Genomic DNA, 22,992 nt, shown 5'->3' on the forward strand with positions numbered 1-22,992 from the left:
AGGGGTAAAACCCCTCAGCTTTGAAGTGGTTAAACAGTCTACACTTAGCTAGTGTTCACTTTTTTACTCTACTCACCAACTTGTTCATGTCAACCGGTACTTTGGAGTAAGAATACAGAGGTTTCTGGATCTTTGCTAGCTATCGAATGACTTGATACACGGACCATTATTTTAATATCTACTAAGGATAGTCTAGTAGCTAGATTCAAAGGGGTATTTGTTACTAACACACAGCACGCTATTGTAACTACCTTATAAAATGGGATGTTACAAGCTGGTAAGTTTCCCCTTTTCTTTGATATTGTATTCAGTGCACCTTCTACTGAGTTGAATGTGTGATTTAGAATGTAGTGTGCATGCATGTATAATGCATGTAGTGTGCAAGAGGCCTTAAACATGACAAACTAGTTGTAGTATTAATAATTGGAGCTAGTGTTTCAGTAGCAGCTGTAATACATACTGGCTACTAGGGACATAAAAAAATGAAACCCAAAATCACCATCACAATCCATAAAAATCTTATGGGCATTATACAAGGTACTCTTCACAACCCATGTTTGGCCCCTCTGCAACTTAAAGGACTACCCCTCGCCCACCTTCGATCTAGTGCTTGAGTACCCTCTGGTTGCGGCGCTGGTTATACCCATAGATGCGCTGGTAGGTGGTGTCCAATATGGCTGTTTTTATTCTCTTCATGCTACTTGTCTTAGATCTTTGTACAAATGAAATCTGACATTTTTACTGGGCCATCTCTCACTGTTTCTGCCACAGCCCAAGCTCTACTTTGTTACAATTTTAATATATATCAGTTTGTTAGGGCTCTTTCACATTAGGGCAGACTTTCTGCGTTAACGCAAACGGAAGCCGTTTGCGTTAACCAAGGTAAGATGAAAGTCCATAGACTTTCATTTTACCTTTCACACTCGACGCTGCGTTTCGATGCGTTGCGGTTCCGACGCACCCGGGCGCAGTTTTTCCTCCAACGCACCCGCGAGCCGGCGGTTTCCGTCGGGTTTAATTACCAGCTACCGCTGCTGATTGCGTCGCACCGCAGATACCCGACGACACGCCGCAGGCAGACAACGCGTGCAGGAGAACGGCTCCTGTTCGCGTTGTCTGATGTGAAAGAGCCCTTAAGGTCTCCTGTGCACATGCGAGATTTCAAAATAACAAATGTGAGATTTTTCTGTAACATTAGTGCTTGGCATTTCGGTGATCTTCTTTGCATTGTGTCTATTTGCAGTGTTTCTCCAATTATCTAGAAAAAGCTCTTGTACTCACAGAGATTTTATGATTGCGCATCATATTATCAAACTCCTCGTTAATTTTTTTGTACTTTTCCTCGGTGTGGGGTGTGAGGACATACGAGCCATCGGGATCCGGGCTGTCACAGCCTCTGTGTTCCTTCTTGTTCAGAGCCTAGACAGTGAAGTCAATAAAAAGGATCAACACATACAAGTAAGGGAAGGGGGTGAACAATACTTACAGTGTCTCGCTTGAAAACAAAATCATTATCTTCATTTAGTTTGCTGAATGTGTCCTCCTCAAAGTATCTCTCAGCATCTGGGCTCTCACAACCATCTAAGCCTTTCTTTTTGAGAGTCTGAAACACAATTGGAAAATTCACACGCATACTGCACTAACTGAGAATGTCGAGTCTGGTGCTGCTCTCAAATAAGCACCTCCAGAACAAAATTAGTTCTGGATAGAGGCGAACAATAGTAAATTTTAGTAAAATGACTTTCTATGCCCCACTTTTGCCTCTGCTAGTGCTGAAGCATCCTGTAACCCTACAACCTCAGATTCTTGAAATTAATGGGTCGTGTGATCCAATTTTTCAAGACCAAAGGTTAATTTTGAGAAAACCAATCATACTAATGTCACAGAAGTTTCTGCTCATGTGGGACATTGGCCATTCTCAGAGGAGAGGGTTTCTCATCATATCTACACCTAGCAAGTATAAAAGTGCTAAAAATAGTAAATTTGACAAACTATTATCCTATAGCCACTGACAAGAGGTACATAAGACAATGAAGCTAATGTTCCTCCTCACGGCTGGTATGAACTTTTGTCCAAACAAGTGCTCAAGTTGGCATAGCACTGTAGTAGATGTGACACAGGTGTTAGAGCAGGCGGCTGCAGCACAGGCAGAAGCAAAAGTCATTCATCCAAGTTTTAAGCTCTGTACACACACTTGACAGCCATCACCCAAAACCTCTGAGGAACAACGGGGCAGCCGAAAATCGTTAAAAAAAAAAAAGTGCCCCAGCAATGGTAAAAGAGGGCAAATATTGTCCATCTTCTAGACCCATCATGGCGACCGATAATCGGTGTTAGTCATTTGTATAGAATGATAAACGATTGTACCATTCGAACTACTCATGTGTGGCTAGTTACGCACTTCCAGGTCCTCATTTTAGCACTTCCACTAATGTTGCGATCGACAGACCATTGTTGTGCTAACGTTGAATTCAAACATGTTTCATTATTGGTCAGTCATTGCTAACCGTCGGGGATCCCTCGATTTACGATGACTGTGAGTAAGCGTGTGTACAGAGCTTTAGATTATAAGTAATGTAACAGTAATTCACTTATATGCAAGGCAACATATCAAGAATACACACACAATTTATAGGTAGCTTACAACTAAATCTAGAATAACTGTTTTTGCTGGAGAAGTTTTTTCAGAGGTGGATATTTTCCTTTTTTCATACACCGACATGATGAGTTTAACCTACTAAAGCCAACACTAGTAGAATTGTAGCCAGCACTGTCCAAGCACACAGCAAGGCAGGCTTGGCCCAATCTTCAAAGGGCAGCACCCTACAGGATACTAGATGCACCGCCTTTACATATTTGGATGGCTATGTTGTGATGACAGGGGAAATGACATTGTTGCTATAGGTTACCACACATTTCTCATCATCACAGTTCCAGCTACGCGTGCACAGTATAATGGCTATATGTAGAAGGCTGTGGTTGTTACTGGGAGAATAGTCTGATCCTTTGCAAATATAATAGACAACTATGCTACTTCGCAAAAATGACATTGACTCATAATTGTTCACTAGTCACTAGAACCTTATGGTTCTGTAAAAGCAGATATATAGTTTCTCAACATTACTTTAATCTTGATTTTAAAAGTTTTGGTCACTTGAGTACAGGTCTGTAACTAGCCATTTAGTTGCCAGTTTAGAGGACAACTATCGCAAAAAAACTGTAATATATAAAATACATACATATAAAACGTAGCTTTCTTTCAGAGTAAAATGCACTATTAATGACTTGGAGTAATGAACATACTCCCCATAGCAGCAGCACATATCCTGGTGTGGCCAGTAGGATGGTGTATGGTTGTATGTGGTTGGCACAGATGCGTTATATCACTTATAAAATCATTTTAATACAAAGTCCTGGTGACAAAGTCCTGGTGAAGAGCACACCCCAAAACAAACTAGTGTTTCCTAGAAATATATGTTCATTACTCAAAGCCAGACTGTACACCCTTGTGGTGTTCTTGAAATCTATAGTATCCTCTATCGTCAAATGCTCTTTTGGGTGTAGTGGACTACCCTATTCAAATTAATGGGGTTTTTTTGCCCTCCCTGTTGAAAGGACTTTATCCCAATCACTATATATCTATTAATAAAATGAATAAAGCTACGCTGCCTGAAATATCAATTCTGACTTCACAATGTTTTGGTTGCTTGATCACTATATATCACTTTACAACAAGGCTGTCATTCACTATAAAGGTTGTTTCACATGAGCAGCAGGCATGGTCGGAAGAGCCCATTTCCATTTCCGGGACAATTCCGCATACCGTCATACCGAAATTCCGCTACCGTTTCATTCCGACAGTATACCGGAGCTGTTCCGCGGAATTCCGACGTATACGGAATTCCGTCGGAAAAATTTTAAAATTCCTCCTCCTCCTCCTCCTCATCCATCCATCCTCTTATATCATTAAGTAGGAAATTGCAGATTTTCAAAACAGCTTATATACCATAGCTGGGATTTGAACCCAGGACACAGTGGGTAGTAGGTATCTGTCTTACCCTCTAGACCATGACCCACACTACATGCTAAAGCAGGCCTAGCATAAACCATACTACCATTATGATCAATTCAATAGAAAAAGTAGCATGATTAAGGATTTGTACTTTTTGAAAAGCATGCTTATATACCATAGCTGGGATTTGAACCCAGGATGCAGTGTGTAGTAGGTATCTGTCTTACCCCCTAGACCATCAACCACACATCAGGGCCGGGCCGAGGCAGAGGCTGGAGAGGCTCCAGCCTCAGGGCGCAGTGTAGGAGGGGGTGCACAATTCATTCATCTGTCATTCCCAATTGTGTTTGAAGCAGAAAGAAATAAGAAAAGGTGATACATGGCAGTGACTGCAAGCCAGATAAGTAGAGATTAAGGTGTTGGGGGCCCTGGGGCACCTCTTAGTGTAATAGCAATCAGTGTGTGACGGCTGGGGTGGGAGGGATGGGGGGGCGCACTTTGCTGTCTCAGCCTTGGGTGCTGAAGGACCTTGTCCCACCTCTACATGCTAAAGCTGGCGTAGCATGTACCATACTACCATTATGATCAATTCAATAGATATGCTATGGTATATAAGCATGCTTAGTGTGGTTCATGGTCTAGAGGGTAAGACAGATACCTACTACCCACTGTGTCCTGGGTTCAAATCCCAGCTATGGAATATAAGCATGCTTTTCAAAAAGTACAAATCCTTATTCATGCTACTTTTTCTATTGAATTGATCATAATGGCAGTATGGTTTATGCTAGGCGAGCTTTAGCATGTAGTGTGGTTCATGGTCTAGAGGGTAAGACAGATACCTACTACCCACTGTGTCCTGGGTTCAAATCCCAGCTATGGAATATAAGCATGCTTTTCAAAAAGTACAAATCCTTATTCATGCTACTTTTTCTATTGAATTGATCATAATGGTAGTATGGTTTATGCTAGGCGAGCTTTAGCATGTAGTGTGGTTCATGGTCTAGAGGGTAAGACAGATACCTACTACCCACTGTGTCCTGGGTTCAAGAGAGGGAGGGAGGGAGAGAGATTTTTTTGGGGTCATAGCGGAGAATTAATAATTCCGCGGAATTTTCCGACCATACCTGATGAGCAGTTGACAGCACTGTGTTCAATGCCTGTCAATTGGTCCTATGGACTTGCGGGCACCTGCAAGCAGCTGCAAATGTTTAGTACAGGCGGTGGCAGTGAAAGTACTTTTTCACCGAAGTTTTGGCAGTTTTTCAGTTAAAGATTGCTGAAAAGTTATGTTAAACATACTACTACATACTACATAGTTATGTTAAACATACTACTTTGGGGACTACCAGCTAACAGACTGGCACCTCTCCAATCTGTACTGAAGTCGGCTGCTCAACTCATTCATCTGTCTTCTTCCTCTTCCTCTGCTGCTCCTCTCTGTCAAGCTCTTCATTGGCTACCAATTACAAAGCTCTCCACAATCTCTCTCCAGTATACATCTCCTCACTGGTTTCCAGATACTAACCGAACCGCATTCTGCACATGACCTTCTTTTGTCCTCTGGAATACCCTGCCACTATACCTCCGTCACTCTCCAACCCCTGATATCTTCAAACATGCCTTCAAAACTCCTTTTTTACTGTCAAGCATACGCTCTACCTTAGGCCAGTACCCATCTTGACCTTTTGACCTCTGGCCAAGTTGTAACTTCCTGCAAGATAACCTGAAACACACTGCCTCTAGGTATGAATATTGTATACTACTCCACCTCTTTCCCCCCCCCCCCCCCCCCCCCCTATTCCTTTAGATTGTATGCTCACAAGGGCAGGGCTCTCCCTCAGCCTTTTAGGTCTTGGCATTTGCCACACATTTATATTATTTTGTCACTGTAATTACCAATTCTGTATTTTGTACCAACTCTGTATTTCGTATGTTGGTGTATACCATTGTCTGTATTATTTTGTACCCCATGTTTCTTTCTTGCTTTGTACCGAGCCCCGGAATATGCTGGTACTTTATCAATCAATAAAAATAAACAGAAGATGAAAAATGATTTCCTGGGAGAGAAAGTAAATTGCATATGGGCCAAAATTACTTAGCTGTGGTTCTTTTGTACACTTAATGGGATGACTCTGTGGCTGATTGCTGGCTAGCATTGCTAGCACCCTGTTTTATATTTTCACCGCTGTACAGAATAGAGTTCACTGTAAAGTCTTAGAATGTGCCATTTTCTGAAGCTGAAGTATGTGTAGTGCAATACTAGATGTCATGCCACAAGTGTATTCATCACACACAGGCAATATACAGGGCTTGACCAGGGAATTTCCAGGCCTGCTTTGACTCATCTGTCGAGTCACAGGCCAGATAATCACCCATCAGAGGCCTCACCCATTCTGTGTATACCAACAGCAGGACAGCCTAATCTTCTGAAATAGGCACAGCAATCACTGTATGTATACCAGGAATCTTTACATACATGGTATGCACAATTCTGCCTGTCGGCTCACCATGACACCTGAGGCAATAACAGAACCAACACTAAATAACCTCATACAATCTCACATATGTAGCCGGTGTAGTTTAATTATGGTTTTTATCTTGTATAATTAGTATCTGTAAAGACTTCAAAAAGATGTCTTTTTTTTTTCTACTAGTTTTCTAATCTATACTGAGCGGTTTTCTGTGCATTTCGGTTCAATTCTTATGTGTGCATTTTACACCGATTCTGTTCCAAAGAAAAAAAAAACAAAACCGGGATATTGCAAGAAAATGGCATATGGCCCGGGGCCCACTGGGAGCGATTTTGTAGCACTCACGGGCGATCTGCAAAGCGCAATACCAGTGGATCCCTATGCAGCATTGCAGTCGCAGAGTAATAGCAAATCACTGCTTGCAGCATTTTGGGAGTGATTGCATCAGTGGCTGCAGAGTTACATGGCAATTTATCCAGAAAAAATCAAGGACTTCCACGATTTTGGATATTACAGACACTTTGCGACCCATTGCAAAGCACGTCTGGTACGTGATTTTCTAATGCTCCCATTGAATTTAACCCAAATATAATCAAAATACGGCATGCACTACGCTTGCATTGCATCAGTGGTTACGATGATAATCATTGTGCCCTTGGATAAAACGTGTGTTTGTGTGTGTGTGTGTGTGTGTGCGTGCGTGCGTGCGTGTGCGTAACTGTAAAGACTGTAGAATTCTATCTAAGGCAAGCACAAGCATTGCTTTGGGCATGGCAAATCTAATGTGCATACATAACTTTACCAGGACAGTGAAGTCAGCGCAGAAACCATCTGACTACAACTCCAACGCCTCAATTTAAGAAACCACCAACTCTGACCTCAGGTACCCAACATTTGCCCCGGCGCCTCCACTCCGACTCTAACCCCCTAAACGTTACTCTACATTTTTCTCTTTGATCAGCAACCCCAACGTTGCTTCACTATCTGGGTTTGGTCCTAGCTTACACAAATGCCTTTCAAGCACCCTAAAGTGTAGTTATAAAGTCCTTGAAATGAATTTGTGTGAAATTCCCATTAATCTCAATGTGCCAGAATACATGAGGAGCATTTTAGGGTGTTACATTAGAGGGAGTCTGAGTTAAAAAGGCACGCATTGTTTCAGTAACATAAAACAATAATACGCGAGTGCAAAGGATGTCCAATACACTAACAACAGTGGGGGTACGTTAGGTGTTTATCCCGGAAATCAGTAAACAAGGGGTTTATCTCCATTTTTTTCAAAAAGCTAAAATACCTTGACAAATGCATACAAACTCTGTACGGACTTGAGATTTTAAACATTTTACAAAAGTTAGCGTAAACTAAGCCTTAATATATATATGAATGATAACATACCCACTGCATTTATTTCCTGCAGAACACGCTTAAATGTTTGGTAATGAGACACTGTAATTGGTTAATTTGTGGCAGGTTAGAGGTGATCATTAGCTAAAATGTTGAGCAAGTTCATCTCACATTACTTTGGCATGTGTTCTGTGTCTCCCAAACCTCGCTAGATCAGCACATGAAGAAACAGGTGTAGCTTTCTCTAGCACCTGTCACTGCTCCGAGCAGGGCCCGGCCAATCAGGTGGGCAAGAGCACGGACACGGCCATACATGGAGCTGTTGTTCTAGGCCTTTGAAGGTCGGATGTTACTCTCCTCCAAAACCTTCCTGGGCTGTCTGTAATCTGTGGTCACTTTATCTGCTTGTTATTGTTAACCCCCACCATGCTGGCAGCCCCACTTAATGCCAAGCACATTGTGACTGTCTTAGCAGTTCAGTGAAGCTATTATATGTCTCGCTTGGGCTTGATCTGTAATATTACACTTCTGTATGTGAGTCTGCACATGTCAGCTGTATCAATTTGTCAGCTTCATTTGCATGAAGAATCAATTTATTATACACAGATTTCAGGGTTTTTTTTGAACTGTAATGTAAATTATGAGTAGCTAAAAAAGCAAACAAAAAAACAACAACTTTCCTTTAAGATTTTGTGGACTTTTTCATGTCTTTTTTTTACTTTAAAGTAAAACAAACCTGAAGCAAAAATAACCTTATGAGATAATGAATTGTATGTGTAGTACAGCTAAGAAATAAGAAATAGAACATTAGTAGCAAAAATAAAGTCTCATATTGTTTTCCAGTACATGAAGAGTTAAGAAATTTCAGTTATCTATGCAAAAGAGCTTCCAAATTGTTCCAAATTGGGGCAATTACAATCCTGTTTTCTGAAGGCCTTGTTCACATTAAAAATCACCAGCACAATCGCAAGTGCTGATCGCTTTTGTGAGCGCTCTTTCTTTAACCACTTCACCCCCAAGTGGTTTTTACCCTATCGGACAAGAGCGATTTTCACCTTTCAGTGCTCATCCCTTTCATTTGCCAATAGCTTAATCACTACTAATCACAATGAAATGATCCATATCTTGTTTTTTTCACCACCAATTAGGCTTTTTGGGGTTAATATTTGTTTTCAGTAATTACTTTATTTTCTATGCACTTTAAAGGGAAAAACAAGGAAAAAAATGAAAAAACACACTATTTCTCCAATTTCATCACCTATAGTTTTAATATAAACACTGCTACTGTACATAAAACCCACACATTTTATCTGCCTATGTGTTCTGGTTATCACAACATTTTAATTATGTCCCTAGTACAAAGTATGGTGACAATATATTATTTGGAAAAAAAGGTGTATTTTTTCTATTATGTTTTTTTTTTCTCACTCATCTCACGTGCACGCGCACAACGTCTTGGAGCAGTTAAGAAATTCTAGTAGGACGTTTTTATAAGTCTGGTTGTCATTAAGTGGTTGAAGCGCTTTTCCTTGCGCTTTTAGAGCGATTTGTGCTTTGTTAAGCACTTTTCTAAGAGCTTTTGTCCAGCGATTGTTTTTTCTTCCTGATGACACTCAGGAAGTTAACGGTTTGACCTGGAACAGAATAAATACAATGTATTTATTCCTAAAAGTGCTGGGGAAATTGCTTTTCAAAGCGCTTTTGCAATTGCTTTGCGATTTCCCTATACCCTGCACTGAAGCACAAATGCTCAGGAAATGGCGCAGGAGCCGTTTGCGTTTGGAAAGAAAGCGCATCGCTCATGTAAGAACACTCACATAGAGCAACATTGCAGAAGCGATTTCAAAGCGATTTTTAAAATTGCCAGCACTTAAAAATTAAAAATTATTAAAAATGCTCACAGTGTGAACAAGCCCTTAAACAGCCAAGAAACTGTGAGAGACAGCTAAAGGTTTTACTGCAGGAAAGTTCAAAGGGTCATTATTTCTGCTTTGTTTTATAGTTTAAAAGGTGCTAACTGTTAGCACGCTGTGAAAAGTGCTTTGCGCAAAATTTTGCGTGATCATGGTTATCGCGCACAAAAATTTGCATTCGCGCGTTAACGCAATTTTTTGGGTGTTTTAACGGTCGCGCAATAAATTCGCCTTATTGCGCGAATGTTAACCCGTAAAAATTTGTGTTATCGCATGAACGCAAATTTTTGTGCGCGATGACCTGTTTTTTCACGCGAAACTCGGTTGTTCGTGCAAAAACATGATGAAATGCACAAAAATCCGTGCTAACAGTTAGCACCGTTTTGTGACTCAAGCCCAGATTGTGGTTTTAAAATTGCAACTGTGACAGAATGATGCAATGTTATAAAAATAGCTATCTAAATGAAAGTAAAAATATGAGACTCTTTTCTGTGCTACTAATGTTCAATTCATTATCCATACTACACATACAATTCATTATATCAGAAGGTGTTTTTTTCCTGCTTCAGGTTTGCTTTAAGTGAACTTTCTAACTGTAAGGCAATCTAACCCTTAGGCAGGGAACACACTTGACTTTCAGTTTTCCGCGCGCATTTTTCTGCATACTTTTTCTGCACACCAAGTGTGTTTCCATGCAGGAAAACGCGCACGTTTTTCCCAGCAGGTGATGTAAATGATAGAGAAAACTGCCAAAATGTGCAGAATCAGGATGCAGAATGTCAGTTTTTTTTCTGCGTGCGATCAACACAGTAAGTGTGCACTAGCACATTGATTAACATGAGTTCTCAGTTTTTCTGTGCAGAAAACACGCACGAAAACAGTCAAGTGTGTTCCCTGCCTCATACATTCCACCTTAAACAACTTGACTGTACAGGTAAGAATGCTAAACAAATGTACAGATCTACTTTTGTAATGCAGCCACTGTCAAATAAAAGTGCCCTTAGGCCTCTTTTCCACGGCTAAACTGCTCCTTTGTCAAGTAGCCCAGTCGCCCTGCTGCCAGCCACAAGCACCATTTGGCTGTAGTTACATGCAGCAGAGAGGCAGCATTCATTTGAAACGTGGTGGCGTTACCGGACGGTAAGTGGACAGGAGCAGCTGACAAGCGGTGATTTCACTGCCTTCAGCTGCTCAGGGAAAAGAGGCCTCAGTAATGTTACTCATCATCTGTTTTATACATTTTATAATATTCTTTAATGTTAGTCAATTGTTCACAAAACTGACAGAGTTAAAGTTCCACTAGCATTTATGACTAACACATGGGGAATCAGTAATTTAATAAAAAAAAAATATAAATGTTTCTCATTGCTTTATACAGCTTGGGGCTCTGCACACCTCTGTCGGTAGTCATTGCAGATGCAGCCTGATCAGGAGGACTGACAATTTTTTTTTACCTATATACAGCTAGTCCGTTTTTTTTTAACAGTTTAAAAAATGAATACATAAAACTACATTTTCACCCTAGAAACTACGGAGACAATTGGATCTGTAAGTTTCATCGCAGTTATCCAAGACAGAATCGCCTCCCCTGCCATGCAGAATGCAGTGGAGCAGACATACCACAGCATTGACTGCCGGCCTGTCCTCTCCTTACAGCTGTAGGGGAGTGCTCCAGCATACTCCAGTTTTTCACAACGGAGACCAAAGGTCAAATCAATGGTTCCATTCAGACATATCAGTTTTGAACCCATCCATTGTGTCCTTCACAGTGATGGAACGCAAAGTCCCGTCCTACACCTCACAGCAAATAGACATGTCCACTATGGACTCCTATGGCTGTCTGATGGACACCAATGGAGACCTGACTGGAGTGGACAGATACAGCTGATGGTATATTGGATAAGTTGTGACCATTCAGACCATTCACACTCAGCGCGAGTGTGGACCTAGACTTGGGCATAAGTGACTCTCCTGTGTTGAATAGTGGTGAGCGTTTAGGCTTTGAAATCGGCTGGAGAAACATGGGTCCTTTTGACTATCGTGACTTTTTGACATTTGTTGAACGAGTAGTGGAGTGAATCAACTTGACATAGCTTGCTGAGCTCGTGGAATATTCAGATTCTAGCTCACCCTTCACATAACTTCCTGCAATATCATTATTTTTGGTTTTAGATCATCTTGACTAATTTGCTGATCCTTGCCACTCGTAAGCTGTACCTTGCAGACTCATCCTGGCAGATAACATCTCATTATTTCGTTTTTCAGTATATTTGTCTCCAGGTGTTTTTGCAATATAGTGGTGGTGGTGGTGGTGTGGTGGTGGTAGTGTGGTGGTGGTGGTGGGGGGGTAATTTGATAGGTTTGCGTTTCTTCCATTTCATTACCCATTTTCATAATTTGATTTTGCAGCAACACATGCTACAGCAAATCTCCATCAGATGATAATGGAATACACGTTTAGTAGCTCGATGTACCCTAGAGAACACCCGATTATCAGTTCTGTGAATAATGTTAGGGGGCAATCTGTACAATTTACTACCCTTTATCTTTACCTCTCATGAACTTTCATCATTAAAACAAAAGCATGGAATAATAAAGCAGAGGATAGTTGGGTAGTGGAATGTTGTAATCAGCTGACAAGGACAGGGAGGACTGTGGGAGACAGGTCATGCCTGGATTTCTCACAGGCCTGAGAAAGACAACAGTTGATAACAGACTTCCCCCTCACTCTGGGGACATCACAGAAAGGTCACCAGAGCTTCAGAGCCACAGTGTTTTCTGTACTTTCAGTAAACTTATTCGCAGATGCTGGAGGCCTCTGTGTATATTTTACGTCTAAAATATGGATTATTTGTAGAATGGAAAGGAAAATAATGTGAAGGGATGTGTGAAAATACCTACAGTGAGGCAATGATAGAGCAAGAGTTTAAGTGAGAAATGATTAGGTTTAGCAATAGTAAAATATTGGTAAGAATTACAATTTTCTACTATTGTACTACCCATTCCCCAATATCTGCTAGCCAGTGTCCCCATTGCCGAAATTACCACAGTACCCTATTTACATGCATGTTCCACTACTGTCTGTATTTTATTCTTGACAGCATCACAGAATGTGGTGCGTTATAAATACAGAGTAACAATAAACACAGATAAAGCTTTGATCTTGGGATATTTAAACCTTACTGGAATGCCACAAATAAAGTACAGTATTTTTCTGACCATAAGACGGGATTTGTGGAGCTTCTTCCCCAAGCTGTCGCTATCTAAGCTACACTAACCCCTGCTGCCCCCACCAGGTACACTAACCTCTGCAGCAACACTAACCTCAGCTGCCTCCACCAGCTACACTTACTTAAACTATAACTACATAGTACAGCAGAAGCCATTACCTATCCAATTGATGCGGTATAAGCACTCCTTCCTAGGATCAATAGTAGAGCCTTGCCCAATGACTCCTTACTGTTTTACATACTTGTTTGAGCCAGGATTCAAACCCTGGTCAAAGGCTCAAATCCTGCATCAAAGGCAGCGGCCTTACCATTACCCTATCCAGGCACCATGAAGCTCTCTGCCAACATTGCCGTGGCCTGCAGATAAAAGTCAGACTGTCCCTGTGGCATTATAATGAACTGCAGTCCATTGGACCGAGGTCTTCCAACTTGCTTGAGCACAGTTGAACCCAAAAACAGGGAGGCTGGAAATTCACTGCTCTTCCATAGGCCATCTTAATCTGGCTCTGACTGTGGCCAAGGAGAAGATAAATAATGCTGCTGCACTGCCACTTCCCAGCCCATTCATTGCTGCCTTGCAGGTCATTTGGCTCACAATGTGTTCCTTTGCTGTATTGGCCAGTTGTGGCCACTGTAACTCTTCCCCAGCCCCTTCCCTGCTAATTGTCTACAAGGGTGCATGGCATGTCATATCTGTTGAACATACTTTACATACTATAATAGATTATTGCTGGGTGTAGATATGTCCTGTCATGTGCCACAGTCGGCCCACCAGCTAGCCACTGTGCCTTCTCAAAAAATCTGAAGCTGGAGCCACCATTGCCAGTAGTGATAATGGTTGCTCCACCTGAGACCAATCAAGATAATAGAAACATGAATAGACAACCAGAAACGTCAATGCACCCTCTAAGAATAAGACACAGTAAATGTAGACCTTTAAGATAATAAATTAATAGTATAAATATCCAGAGAAGACCAAAAGCTTGATACACACCAATGATTACTTGCTATACCATAACAAGGTTCAAGCATCAGACGGTGCAACTTCCAGGTGAAAGAATAGACTTAATATCGTGTTACATGGAGAATAGAAAAATCAGGAACAACACTCTTTAACCTCTTGCCGTCCGCGTAACGCCAATTGGCGTGAACGTGGCGGCAGCCCCAGGACCGCTTCATGTCAATTAACATGAAGCCCTGGAGCAGGGTTTTGCAAGAGATTGCGCCCGCCGATGAGTGCGCATCTCTGCTCGAATGTCGGAGCTCCGCTCTGTCATCAGTCTCCCAGCGGAGACTGTTAGACAGCCAAACCGCCGTCTATTTACTGGGCGGCAAATAAGCGATCCGCTGTCATAGGCTGAAGCCTATGACAGCCGATCGCACTGATTAGCTGGTGAGGGGCGGGAGGGATAAAAAAAATTAAAATAGGGACATTTGTTATAAAAATAAATAAATATTTATAAAAAAAACAAAAACATTGTGGGAGCGATCATAGCCCACCAACAGGAAGCTCTGTTAGTGGGCAGAAAAGGGGGGGGGAGAGAAATCACTTGTGTGCTGAGTTGTATGGCCCTGCAGCTAGCCCTTAAAGCTGCAGTGGCCTTAATAGTAAAAAAAATACCCTGGTCACTAGGGGGGGGGGGGGTTTAAGACTGTGGTCCTCAAGTGGTTAATGAATCTTCATATAAAATTCCAGTAGCAATCAAACAGTGACAAAAATACAAGGATTGTCGATGATCATTTTCGCCCACTTGGCTTTCTCAAGACCGTGCAAAGACAGATTAATAGTGCCTATAACAATTCACTATATTGAGAAACCCTAATTTGTTAGCGTGTCCACTGGACTAATCAAGGTTAGTGACTGCATAAGCAGAAACTCAGGAGTATACATGGTCAAAGAGATTGCAGTAGAAACACTGAAAAACCATAATGCAAAACTGAAACAAGAAATAACGGTAAGTAGACAAATTAGTTCTATGCCCCTTATTTTGAATTGTATATTGTGTTGAAGGAAAAATAGAGAATATTTTCACCCAGTTTCATGCACACAGAGGATGTCCATGTCTCTCAAACATAACAAGGGCCTCGGAATGTTTGGACAGCTTGCTAATGACCAGTTCTACAGGAGCCAGACTGAGGCAGCAGCTGACATCAAATTAGCTACCTATAGTTTGTGAGGGGCTGTTATGATACATGTCACATAGCTCATGCTAGCTACAGCAAATTACTGTGGTTCTGTCCCATTGTCTGCTGTCTTAGCAGAAGGGTAGTGTCTTCTGTAAATAGGCCAGAGGTTCTAAAGATTGCTTTTGACTCACAACTGCTACCACTGAAGATTAGTAATTTTATAAAACCAAAATTCCACACAGGGGATTTTACCTTGAGGTGTTCCCATCTATTTCCTATGTCAGCTGAGCCTGAGGTGATAGACCGTACCAGAAATTATCATCCACTGTGTTAGTAGGCACAGTCACTTTTCCAAAGTCTTGGATATTCCAAATAAACAATACTGTAGTAAGACCACTGTTTAACATTATGTCACTAAAAATATCTATATAAAGCTTAGTTTACACTGCAAAACGCAATGATTGCCATTTCACAAAATTTCATTTCATGAAATTTCCAAAACTATTTTTAAAGGAATGTACATTTTTGCACATTTCCTTACGCAGAATTGTTCTGGAAAAGAATGGTACATGCAGCAAGATTTTGATTTTCTAAAAAATTAAAATCTACTGTGAGAACAGTCTTGTAAGGTGTTCATAGCTATTTTCTGGCGCTCACATTCATGACCAAAAGTTCTTCAGGCACTTGTACTGACCTGAGGAAGCGGGCAGAGCCTTGTGAAATGTATTGTCTACCATGCATAAATAAACATTACTTTTTCCAGTTTGTCCTTCTGAAAAGGTAAGAAATTACACTTCTCATATATACACCATCTAGTAGTATCAAGGGCACCTCCACCAGTGTTTTTTTTTAGTATAGTCTATACTAGTTTTTAGTCACAAAGACCATTAGTTCTCACAGCTAATCCAGTAGAGCGACCGACCAGCATCTGCGCCAACAGACCTGGGAAATACAGAGCAGGGACGGTTATATTCCCGCAGGCTCAGATGGTGGTTGCAACTTTTGCAACCCACCCTTGTGAGTACAATACTTACACACATATGCTTACATCCCTTTGTCTAACGATACTGTACCATTGGGCTCCTGGTCTCTCTCATTCACAGAGACTTGGAGGTTACAGGTAACCATCAAGGGTCAAAACTTCTTCTACCCTCACAGGGTGACACTGCACTAGCGCTTTGTTGATCGCCCCCAGTGTGAACTAGCCCTAAGTGATGGTATTTAAAATGAGCAAACAGCTGTTTTACACAAACTGTTATCAGCTGAATTAGAAAACAAATACATCTATGGATTCATGCAGAAAAATATTTTGCCACCTTTCTCTTCTAAAGTAAAGTGTGAAATGAACTTCTTGAGTAATCCAGTGATGCTCTCGTCATGAATTATCACCACAAACCCATGATTAGCTCTGCTCTGAAGACCAATGTCCGTGTGGTATTACTGGAGATTAGGTGTAGAGCTGGGTATGACATGTGGTTGGAGAGAAGAGGATAGAGACCCCCACAAGTTGCTGTCACTCAAAACTTATCTTACCCAGCTTATAACTTACTCCAGGAGACAGGCAAGGGGGCAACTCAGACACAGAACAGGCGGATAAAGAACTAATTACAAAAAAGCATTTAAAAAAAAGCAAATTAAGTTTTAACAATTACAACTAGCATTAAGGATTTCTTCAATACAACACGTAACGTAACGTATCCTTTAATAAGTCTTCTATGAGTTTTATGGCTTGGGTTACACGGGCACTTGATGGGCTGCCTGTGGCTGCTTGGTCAATTGCTTTTCTGCAAGTAGGCAGTAAAGCATTTAACAGTTTTCAGCGGCTCTCACCCCTGCAGGAGGACACAGAGGAGTGGGTGTAAATGACCCTGGAAGAAACCTGTTGTTTTTCCAGGGTCAGCTCAAATGACGGAGAAAAATAAGGATAAAAAAGCAACATTTGCGTAAATGACTGTAAACTGCAGGACACAGCGGTAACGGCGTTGCCCAGTCACTTGAATTGTCAGCTCTTAATGATGAGCGTTGCGGCCATCGTTTACCATCCCGCAAGCATCAGCGTGAAGATGAAACCAAAAGAGAGGGAATGGAAGTCCCTGGTCCTTATTCAATTCATTTTTTCTCCCAAGTTTTCTCCTAGGAGATACTACTTCATCTTCTGTTTAAAATAACTTTTTTAAAACTCTGCAATTTAAAAAAAAGTATTGAAAAGAAGGTGAAGTACTGTCACAATTATTCTGAGTTTTTTCTTGCTTGTTGGGGGCTCAAAGAGAAACTCCAGTGATAATAATGTAATAAAAAAGTGCTTCATTTTTACAATAATTTTGTATAAATTATTTAGTCAGTGTTTGCCCATTGTAAAATCTTTCCTTTTCCTGATTTACATTCTGACATTTATCATATGGTGACATTTTTACTGCTGGCAGGTGATGTCACTGGAAGTAGCTGCTGCTTGCTTTTTTTGGCATTTGGAAACAGCTGTAAACAGCTATTTCCCACAATGCAACGAGGTTCACAGACAGGAAACTTCCAGGACCATGGTCCGCACAGTTTCCTGTGGGGGGGGGGGGGGTTCACCACAATATCAGCCATACAGAGCCCCCTGGTGATCTGTTTGTGAAAAGGAATAGATTTCTCATGTAAAAGAGGGTATCAGCTACTGATTGAGATGAAGTTCAATTCTTGGTCACAGTTTCTATTTAAAGAGACACTGAAGCGACAATACATCTCGCTTCAGTGCTTATATTCAGCAGGGGCATGTGTGCCCCTGCTAAACTGCCGCTATCCCGCGGCTGAACAGGCTGTCCCTTCACCCCCAAATCCCCCCCTGCAAAATCAACGACCAACTTGGTTGTACATTTTGCTGCTCTTGAGGCAGGGCTAACGGCTGCAGCCCTGCCTCTCAGCGCCGTCTATCAGCGGCGCATCGCCGCCTCTCCCCCGCTCCTCTCAGCGAAGGAAGACTGTAAGGGGCGGGGGAGAGGCGGAGATACGTGCTGACAGACGCGCGTGAGGCAGGGCTGCGGCCATTAGCCCTGCTTGAATGCGGAAGAGATCCCTGCAAAGAACAAAGGGGATTTGGGAGGTAAGGGACTCCCGTTTAGCCGCGGGATAGCGGGGGTAGCGGTGAATATAAGCACTGCAGCAAGATTTATTCTCGCTTCAGTGTCTATATAAAGGGCATGCTAGTGATAAAATGTGAAAATATCACCTAGGAGAAAACGTAGGAAAAAAAGTGAATTGCATAAGGGCCCCTATCTTTTACAAAATAACTGTAGTCTGGATGGCATTATGATCTCTCAGCTACAGCAGACCTGGAACAAGCATGCAACCAGGAAGTCTGATTTGACAATGATCATGTGACACAAAGTACAGATGGCAGCCTCTGTATTCCTTTCACTTCAGGTTCCCTTTAAGACTTAGATCACATTTCCACTACAGGTTTGAGTTTAACATTAAAATGTTACACAAAGTTTTGTATGCGTCTAGCACATATGACAACTTCCTTCTGCTTTCCTTCCTCTGTACAATAAATGTGATTTTTTTTTGCATTTTGCATGCAAAGCCATTGAGAAGCATTGTGTGAGATTCAGATGAGAAGCAGTGCAGCATGAGGAAACAATTAACAGGGTGTCTGCATTATCTTCTCATTGCAAACGATTAGAAAAAAATAATAATTAATGGAAATAAATATCCAATTGGACCAGTGTCAAGACAAGCAACTACAGAAGCTCACCTACTGTAATAATAGTGAAGCCAGTGTCATTTCTTTCCAAGGCTAAGCACACTGCCAAGCGACTGGCACACCCCAGGATATATGTATACATTCTTAATGGAATTCATCAGTTTGCATTCACTGCTAACCATTTACAATCTCCAATCTGCTATGTACTTCAGAGCATATTCAGATTCAGTGTGCAGCCAAGCATGCATAAATAAAGGATCTATAAATGAGGATGGCACAGATTCACAATTTAGCCCAATTGTTTTAATACACTGGAAGGCATTTGAAGAAGGATTTCATGAGTCTGCAGAAAGACATAAAACTCCCAGATGAGGCTGAATGATTTCCACTGATGTGACAACAGCGGACAGATCGCTATGCCCCAAACAGACACACGGTTTAGACATTTTACAAGCCTTTAGGGACTCTAACAGAAATACATTAAAAGGACCACTCCAGTGGAAAAGTAAGCAGTTAAAATCTGACAGAACTAACAGGTTCTGGACTAGTCCATATCATCATGGGGGATTCTCAGGGTTTTCTTTGTTTACAAAAGCATTTCCTGAACAGCTGTTGGTAAGTCTAAAAGCGTGTACACACGCCAGATTTTTTCAAACTACGGGTCGTCAGACCAGCCCGCGGGACAATCGTTCTGACGACAGTTCCACGTGAGTATAGGCTGTCGTCAGACTGATAAGACTGATTTTGACTGATCCGCTCGGTGGATCATGCACATGAGAATCCCCCATGAGGAGATGGACTAGTCCAAAACCTGTTGGTTCTGTCAGATATTGGTCCTTTAAGACCCTATTATACCCTACCCAATTTCTTATTGTTGAATGGCTTATGGCATTTCTCACACAATTTTCATATTTGATGCAGCTTTTTCAAAGAAATTCTCTCTTTAAAGCCAATGGGTACCGCGTAAAATATAAAAAAGTCAGATACTCACCTAAGGAGAGGGAAGGCTCGGTCCTAATGAGCCTTTCCTCTCCTATCCCGGTGCCCTCGGTGCTGCGCTGGCTCCCCCGTTCGCGTCCGCCGCCACAGGGACTTCGGAGGACTTCGGGAGCACTCAGGCTTCCGAAGACGGGCCGCTCCATACTACGCACGCGCGATTGCGTCATAGATGACGATCGCGCATGCGTAGTATGAAGCGGCCCGTCTTTGGGAGCCCGAGTGCTCCCGAAGGCTTCCGAAACATCCCTTCGGCTGCGGAAGTGGCAGTATTTGACCGCACTGGTCGAATACTGCTACGGGGGATCCTGCGCGGGACCGGGCACCGGGAGAGGGAAGGCTCATTAGGACCGAGCCTTCCCTCTCCTTAGGTGAGTATCTGACTTTTCTATTTTTTAATTGGTAAACATTCACTTTAAATGTCAGTCATCCAGAAGCCAAACCCCTCCCCATCCATGCCTAGCCAGTGAGGGAACTCCCTACCAAACTTTCCAGTAAAGCATGGGGCATTACACTATGGTGGAATAGCGAGACCTCCTGCTGTTTAATTCTGGCAGTTTAGCACAACTTCTGGTATATGTTAAGTTGAAGTGGTTAGAAACTGGACAAACTGAATTTCTTCCTGGTGGGATTCGATTGGTCCATTTTCAAGAAGCATACATTTGCATAGAAAGTTTGCATAATCCTGCATCCACTGAGGGGGAGGCAAAAAAGTTTGAAAGTATATTTAAAGCTTAATTAGCATTTGCTATGATTTGTAAATGTTAGACATATGGTCTAATGTTTTCTGACTTCTGCAATAGCCTGACTTGTTTCTGAATTCCAGGCTATATTTGCTTGTGTAAATCACCAGTGCTGCTGTCCTATGTCATTTTGCTTTCCCTCTGCTTTCGTGTGCACATATACAAATGCAAAGCACATATGCATAAGGGCCTGTACACACTGGCTGCGTGCGATTTTTCAATCGCAAAGCCTTCATGCAAATAAAGCACATCGTGAGGTGCTGCACACAGTGGCGCGATGTGATTTTAGAAAATCGTAATGGCAGTGACTGCAGCGCTTGCATTTGTGAAGCGCAGGAAAAACACAATGCATGCGATTTTCATTGCGTTTTTAGGTAAATTATGTGGAAACCAGGCAAAGATACCCTCATCAGAATCGCATTGCAAATGCACTAAAATCGTATATTTACTGCGTTTGTGCGTGGCGATTTTTAGTGTGAACAGGCCCTAAAGAAACTGAGCACAATAACTGATGTGCAGCTTATCCAGGACCACCTAATACCGTATATACTCGCATACAAGCCGAATTTTTGACCCCCAAAAAGTGGGTCAAAAGTTGGGGGGTCGGCTTGTATGCAAGTCTGGTGCTGGTGGTGGTGGTGGGGTGGTCTTACCCGGCGCCGCTTCTTCTATTCCCCTCCTGTCCGGCTCCATAATTCACAGCAGCGCTCTTCACGGCGGTTGAAGTAGAGCGAGAGAGCGATTCCCATAGCAACCGCCGCTACAGGAAGCCGCGCTCTCTGCTGTTTTCTGTCTCATCACAGCAGCCGCCGTGAAGAGTGCTGCTGTCCTACGGAGCCGGAGAGGAGGGGAATAGAAGAAGCGGCGCTGGCTAAGGTAATAGCAGTGGCGGCCGCGGGGGAGAGGGGAGAAAGGGGGCACTATACTAGCTATACTGGGCACTACCTAGCGATACTGGGGCACTATACTAGCGATACTGGGCACTATACTAGCGATACTGGGCACTATACTAGCGATACTGGGGCACTATACTAGCTATACTGGGGCACTATACTAGCTATACTGGGGCACTATACTAGCTATACTGGGGCACTATACTAGCTATACTGGGGCACTATACTAGCTATACTGGGGCACTATACTAGCTATACTGGGGCACTATACTAGCTATACTGGGGCACTATACTAGCTATACTGGGGCACTATATTAGCTATACTGGGGCACTATACTAGCTATACTGGGGCACTATACTAGCTATACTGGGCACTATACTAGCTATACTGGGCACTATACTAGCTATACTGGGCACTATACTAGCGATACTGGGGCACTATACTAGCTATACTGGGGCACTTTACTAGCGATACTGGGCACTATACTAGCTATACTGGGCACTATACTAGCTATACTGGGGCACTTTACTAGCTATACTGGGGCACTTTACTAGCTATACTGGGGCACTTTACTAGCAATACTGGGCACTATACTAGCTATACTGGGGCACTATACTAGCTATACTGGGGCACTATACTAGCTATACTGGGCACTATACTAGCTATACGGGGGCACTATACTAGCTATACTGGGGCACTACCTACCCATACTGGGCACTATACTAGCTATACTGGGACACACTAGGGGAATAAGACGGCCAGCATTTCCTTCCCCCGGCTTATATAGGGGTCAATCATTTTTTTTACTGTTTTTTAGGTAAAGGAGGGGGGGTCGGCTTATATGCGGGTCGGCTTATATGCGAGTATATACGGTAATCAAAAGATCTAAAATCTGGCACATGCAAGAGTTCTGAGGAGGCCTTTCTATAGCGTGCACCATTTCTTTGCCAAATAAAAACCGACAGTTAACATCCTTGCCATAGATTTCACTACTCCCACAACAGCTGTAGAAATAAGATTTAATTGATCTTCTTGGTTCAGTAACACAATACAACTATTTGTAACAAATATTTATTAGAAAAACTTGAGGACCGAAAACATCCACTTGAACTTCTGACAGAAAAACAGGACTGACGTCAAAGGGCCATTTGCTGAAGGTAAGTATCTCTCTTGTAACGGTTACCAGGCAACAAGAAAGAATGGATGGGTATTCATGTGGATATACAGCTTTATGTTCTATTCACATTACACTGCACTTCAGCCAGCACTTAACTCTTCCAAAGCAATATGTGAAGGCCAAACAGCTAGCATGAATTTAGTAGTGAATCCAATAAACGTAAAATAAAGCATACACAGTATTGTGCGTGTGAATAGTGGGCAGAAGTGAAGTATGAAAAGAATGAGCTATCCAATGCAGGGGCTTAGCTGAAACCAAAGCAAGCAGCACCAGACCATTATCTTTCTACCACCAAAATTTGTAGTTGGTGCTGTACAAGCGGGCAGACAATGGCCCTTATTTAATTAATCTTTTCTCCTAGGTGTTATTTTGAATCCTTGTCAATAAAATGCCTTTTAAGCCA

At 42.2% G+C, this 22,992-nt stretch overlaps 1 protein-coding gene across 13 annotated transcripts in view; it reads right to left on the minus strand.

Annotated features, from left to right (window-relative positions):
- MEF2A (myocyte enhancer factor 2A) overlaps window positions 1-22,992 on the minus strand; it is a 235,027-nt gene that overhangs the window by 57,950 nt on the left and 154,085 nt on the right. For 9 of the 13 annotated variants that reach the window (XM_068275126.1, XM_068275119.1, XM_068275118.1 and 6 more), the window contains 2 exons: window positions 1,487-1,603; window positions 1,282-1,419 (listed from right to left, as the gene is read on the minus strand). In XM_068275126.1, coding sequence (XP_068131227.1) covers window positions 1,282-1,419; window positions 1,487-1,603 — 255 coding nt within the window. The remainder of the gene's footprint in view (window positions 1-1,281; window positions 1,420-1,486; window positions 1,604-22,992) is intronic. The other 4 variants (XM_068275128.1, XM_068275130.1, XM_068275127.1 and 1 more) reach the window with 2 other exon arrangements.

Source organism: Hyperolius riggenbachi, chromosome 3 (assembly GCF_040937935.1).
Source record: "Hyperolius riggenbachi isolate aHypRig1 chromosome 3, aHypRig1.pri, whole genome shotgun sequence".
Classification (NCBI taxonomy): Eukaryota; Metazoa; Chordata; class Amphibia; order Anura; family Hyperoliidae; genus Hyperolius; species Hyperolius riggenbachi.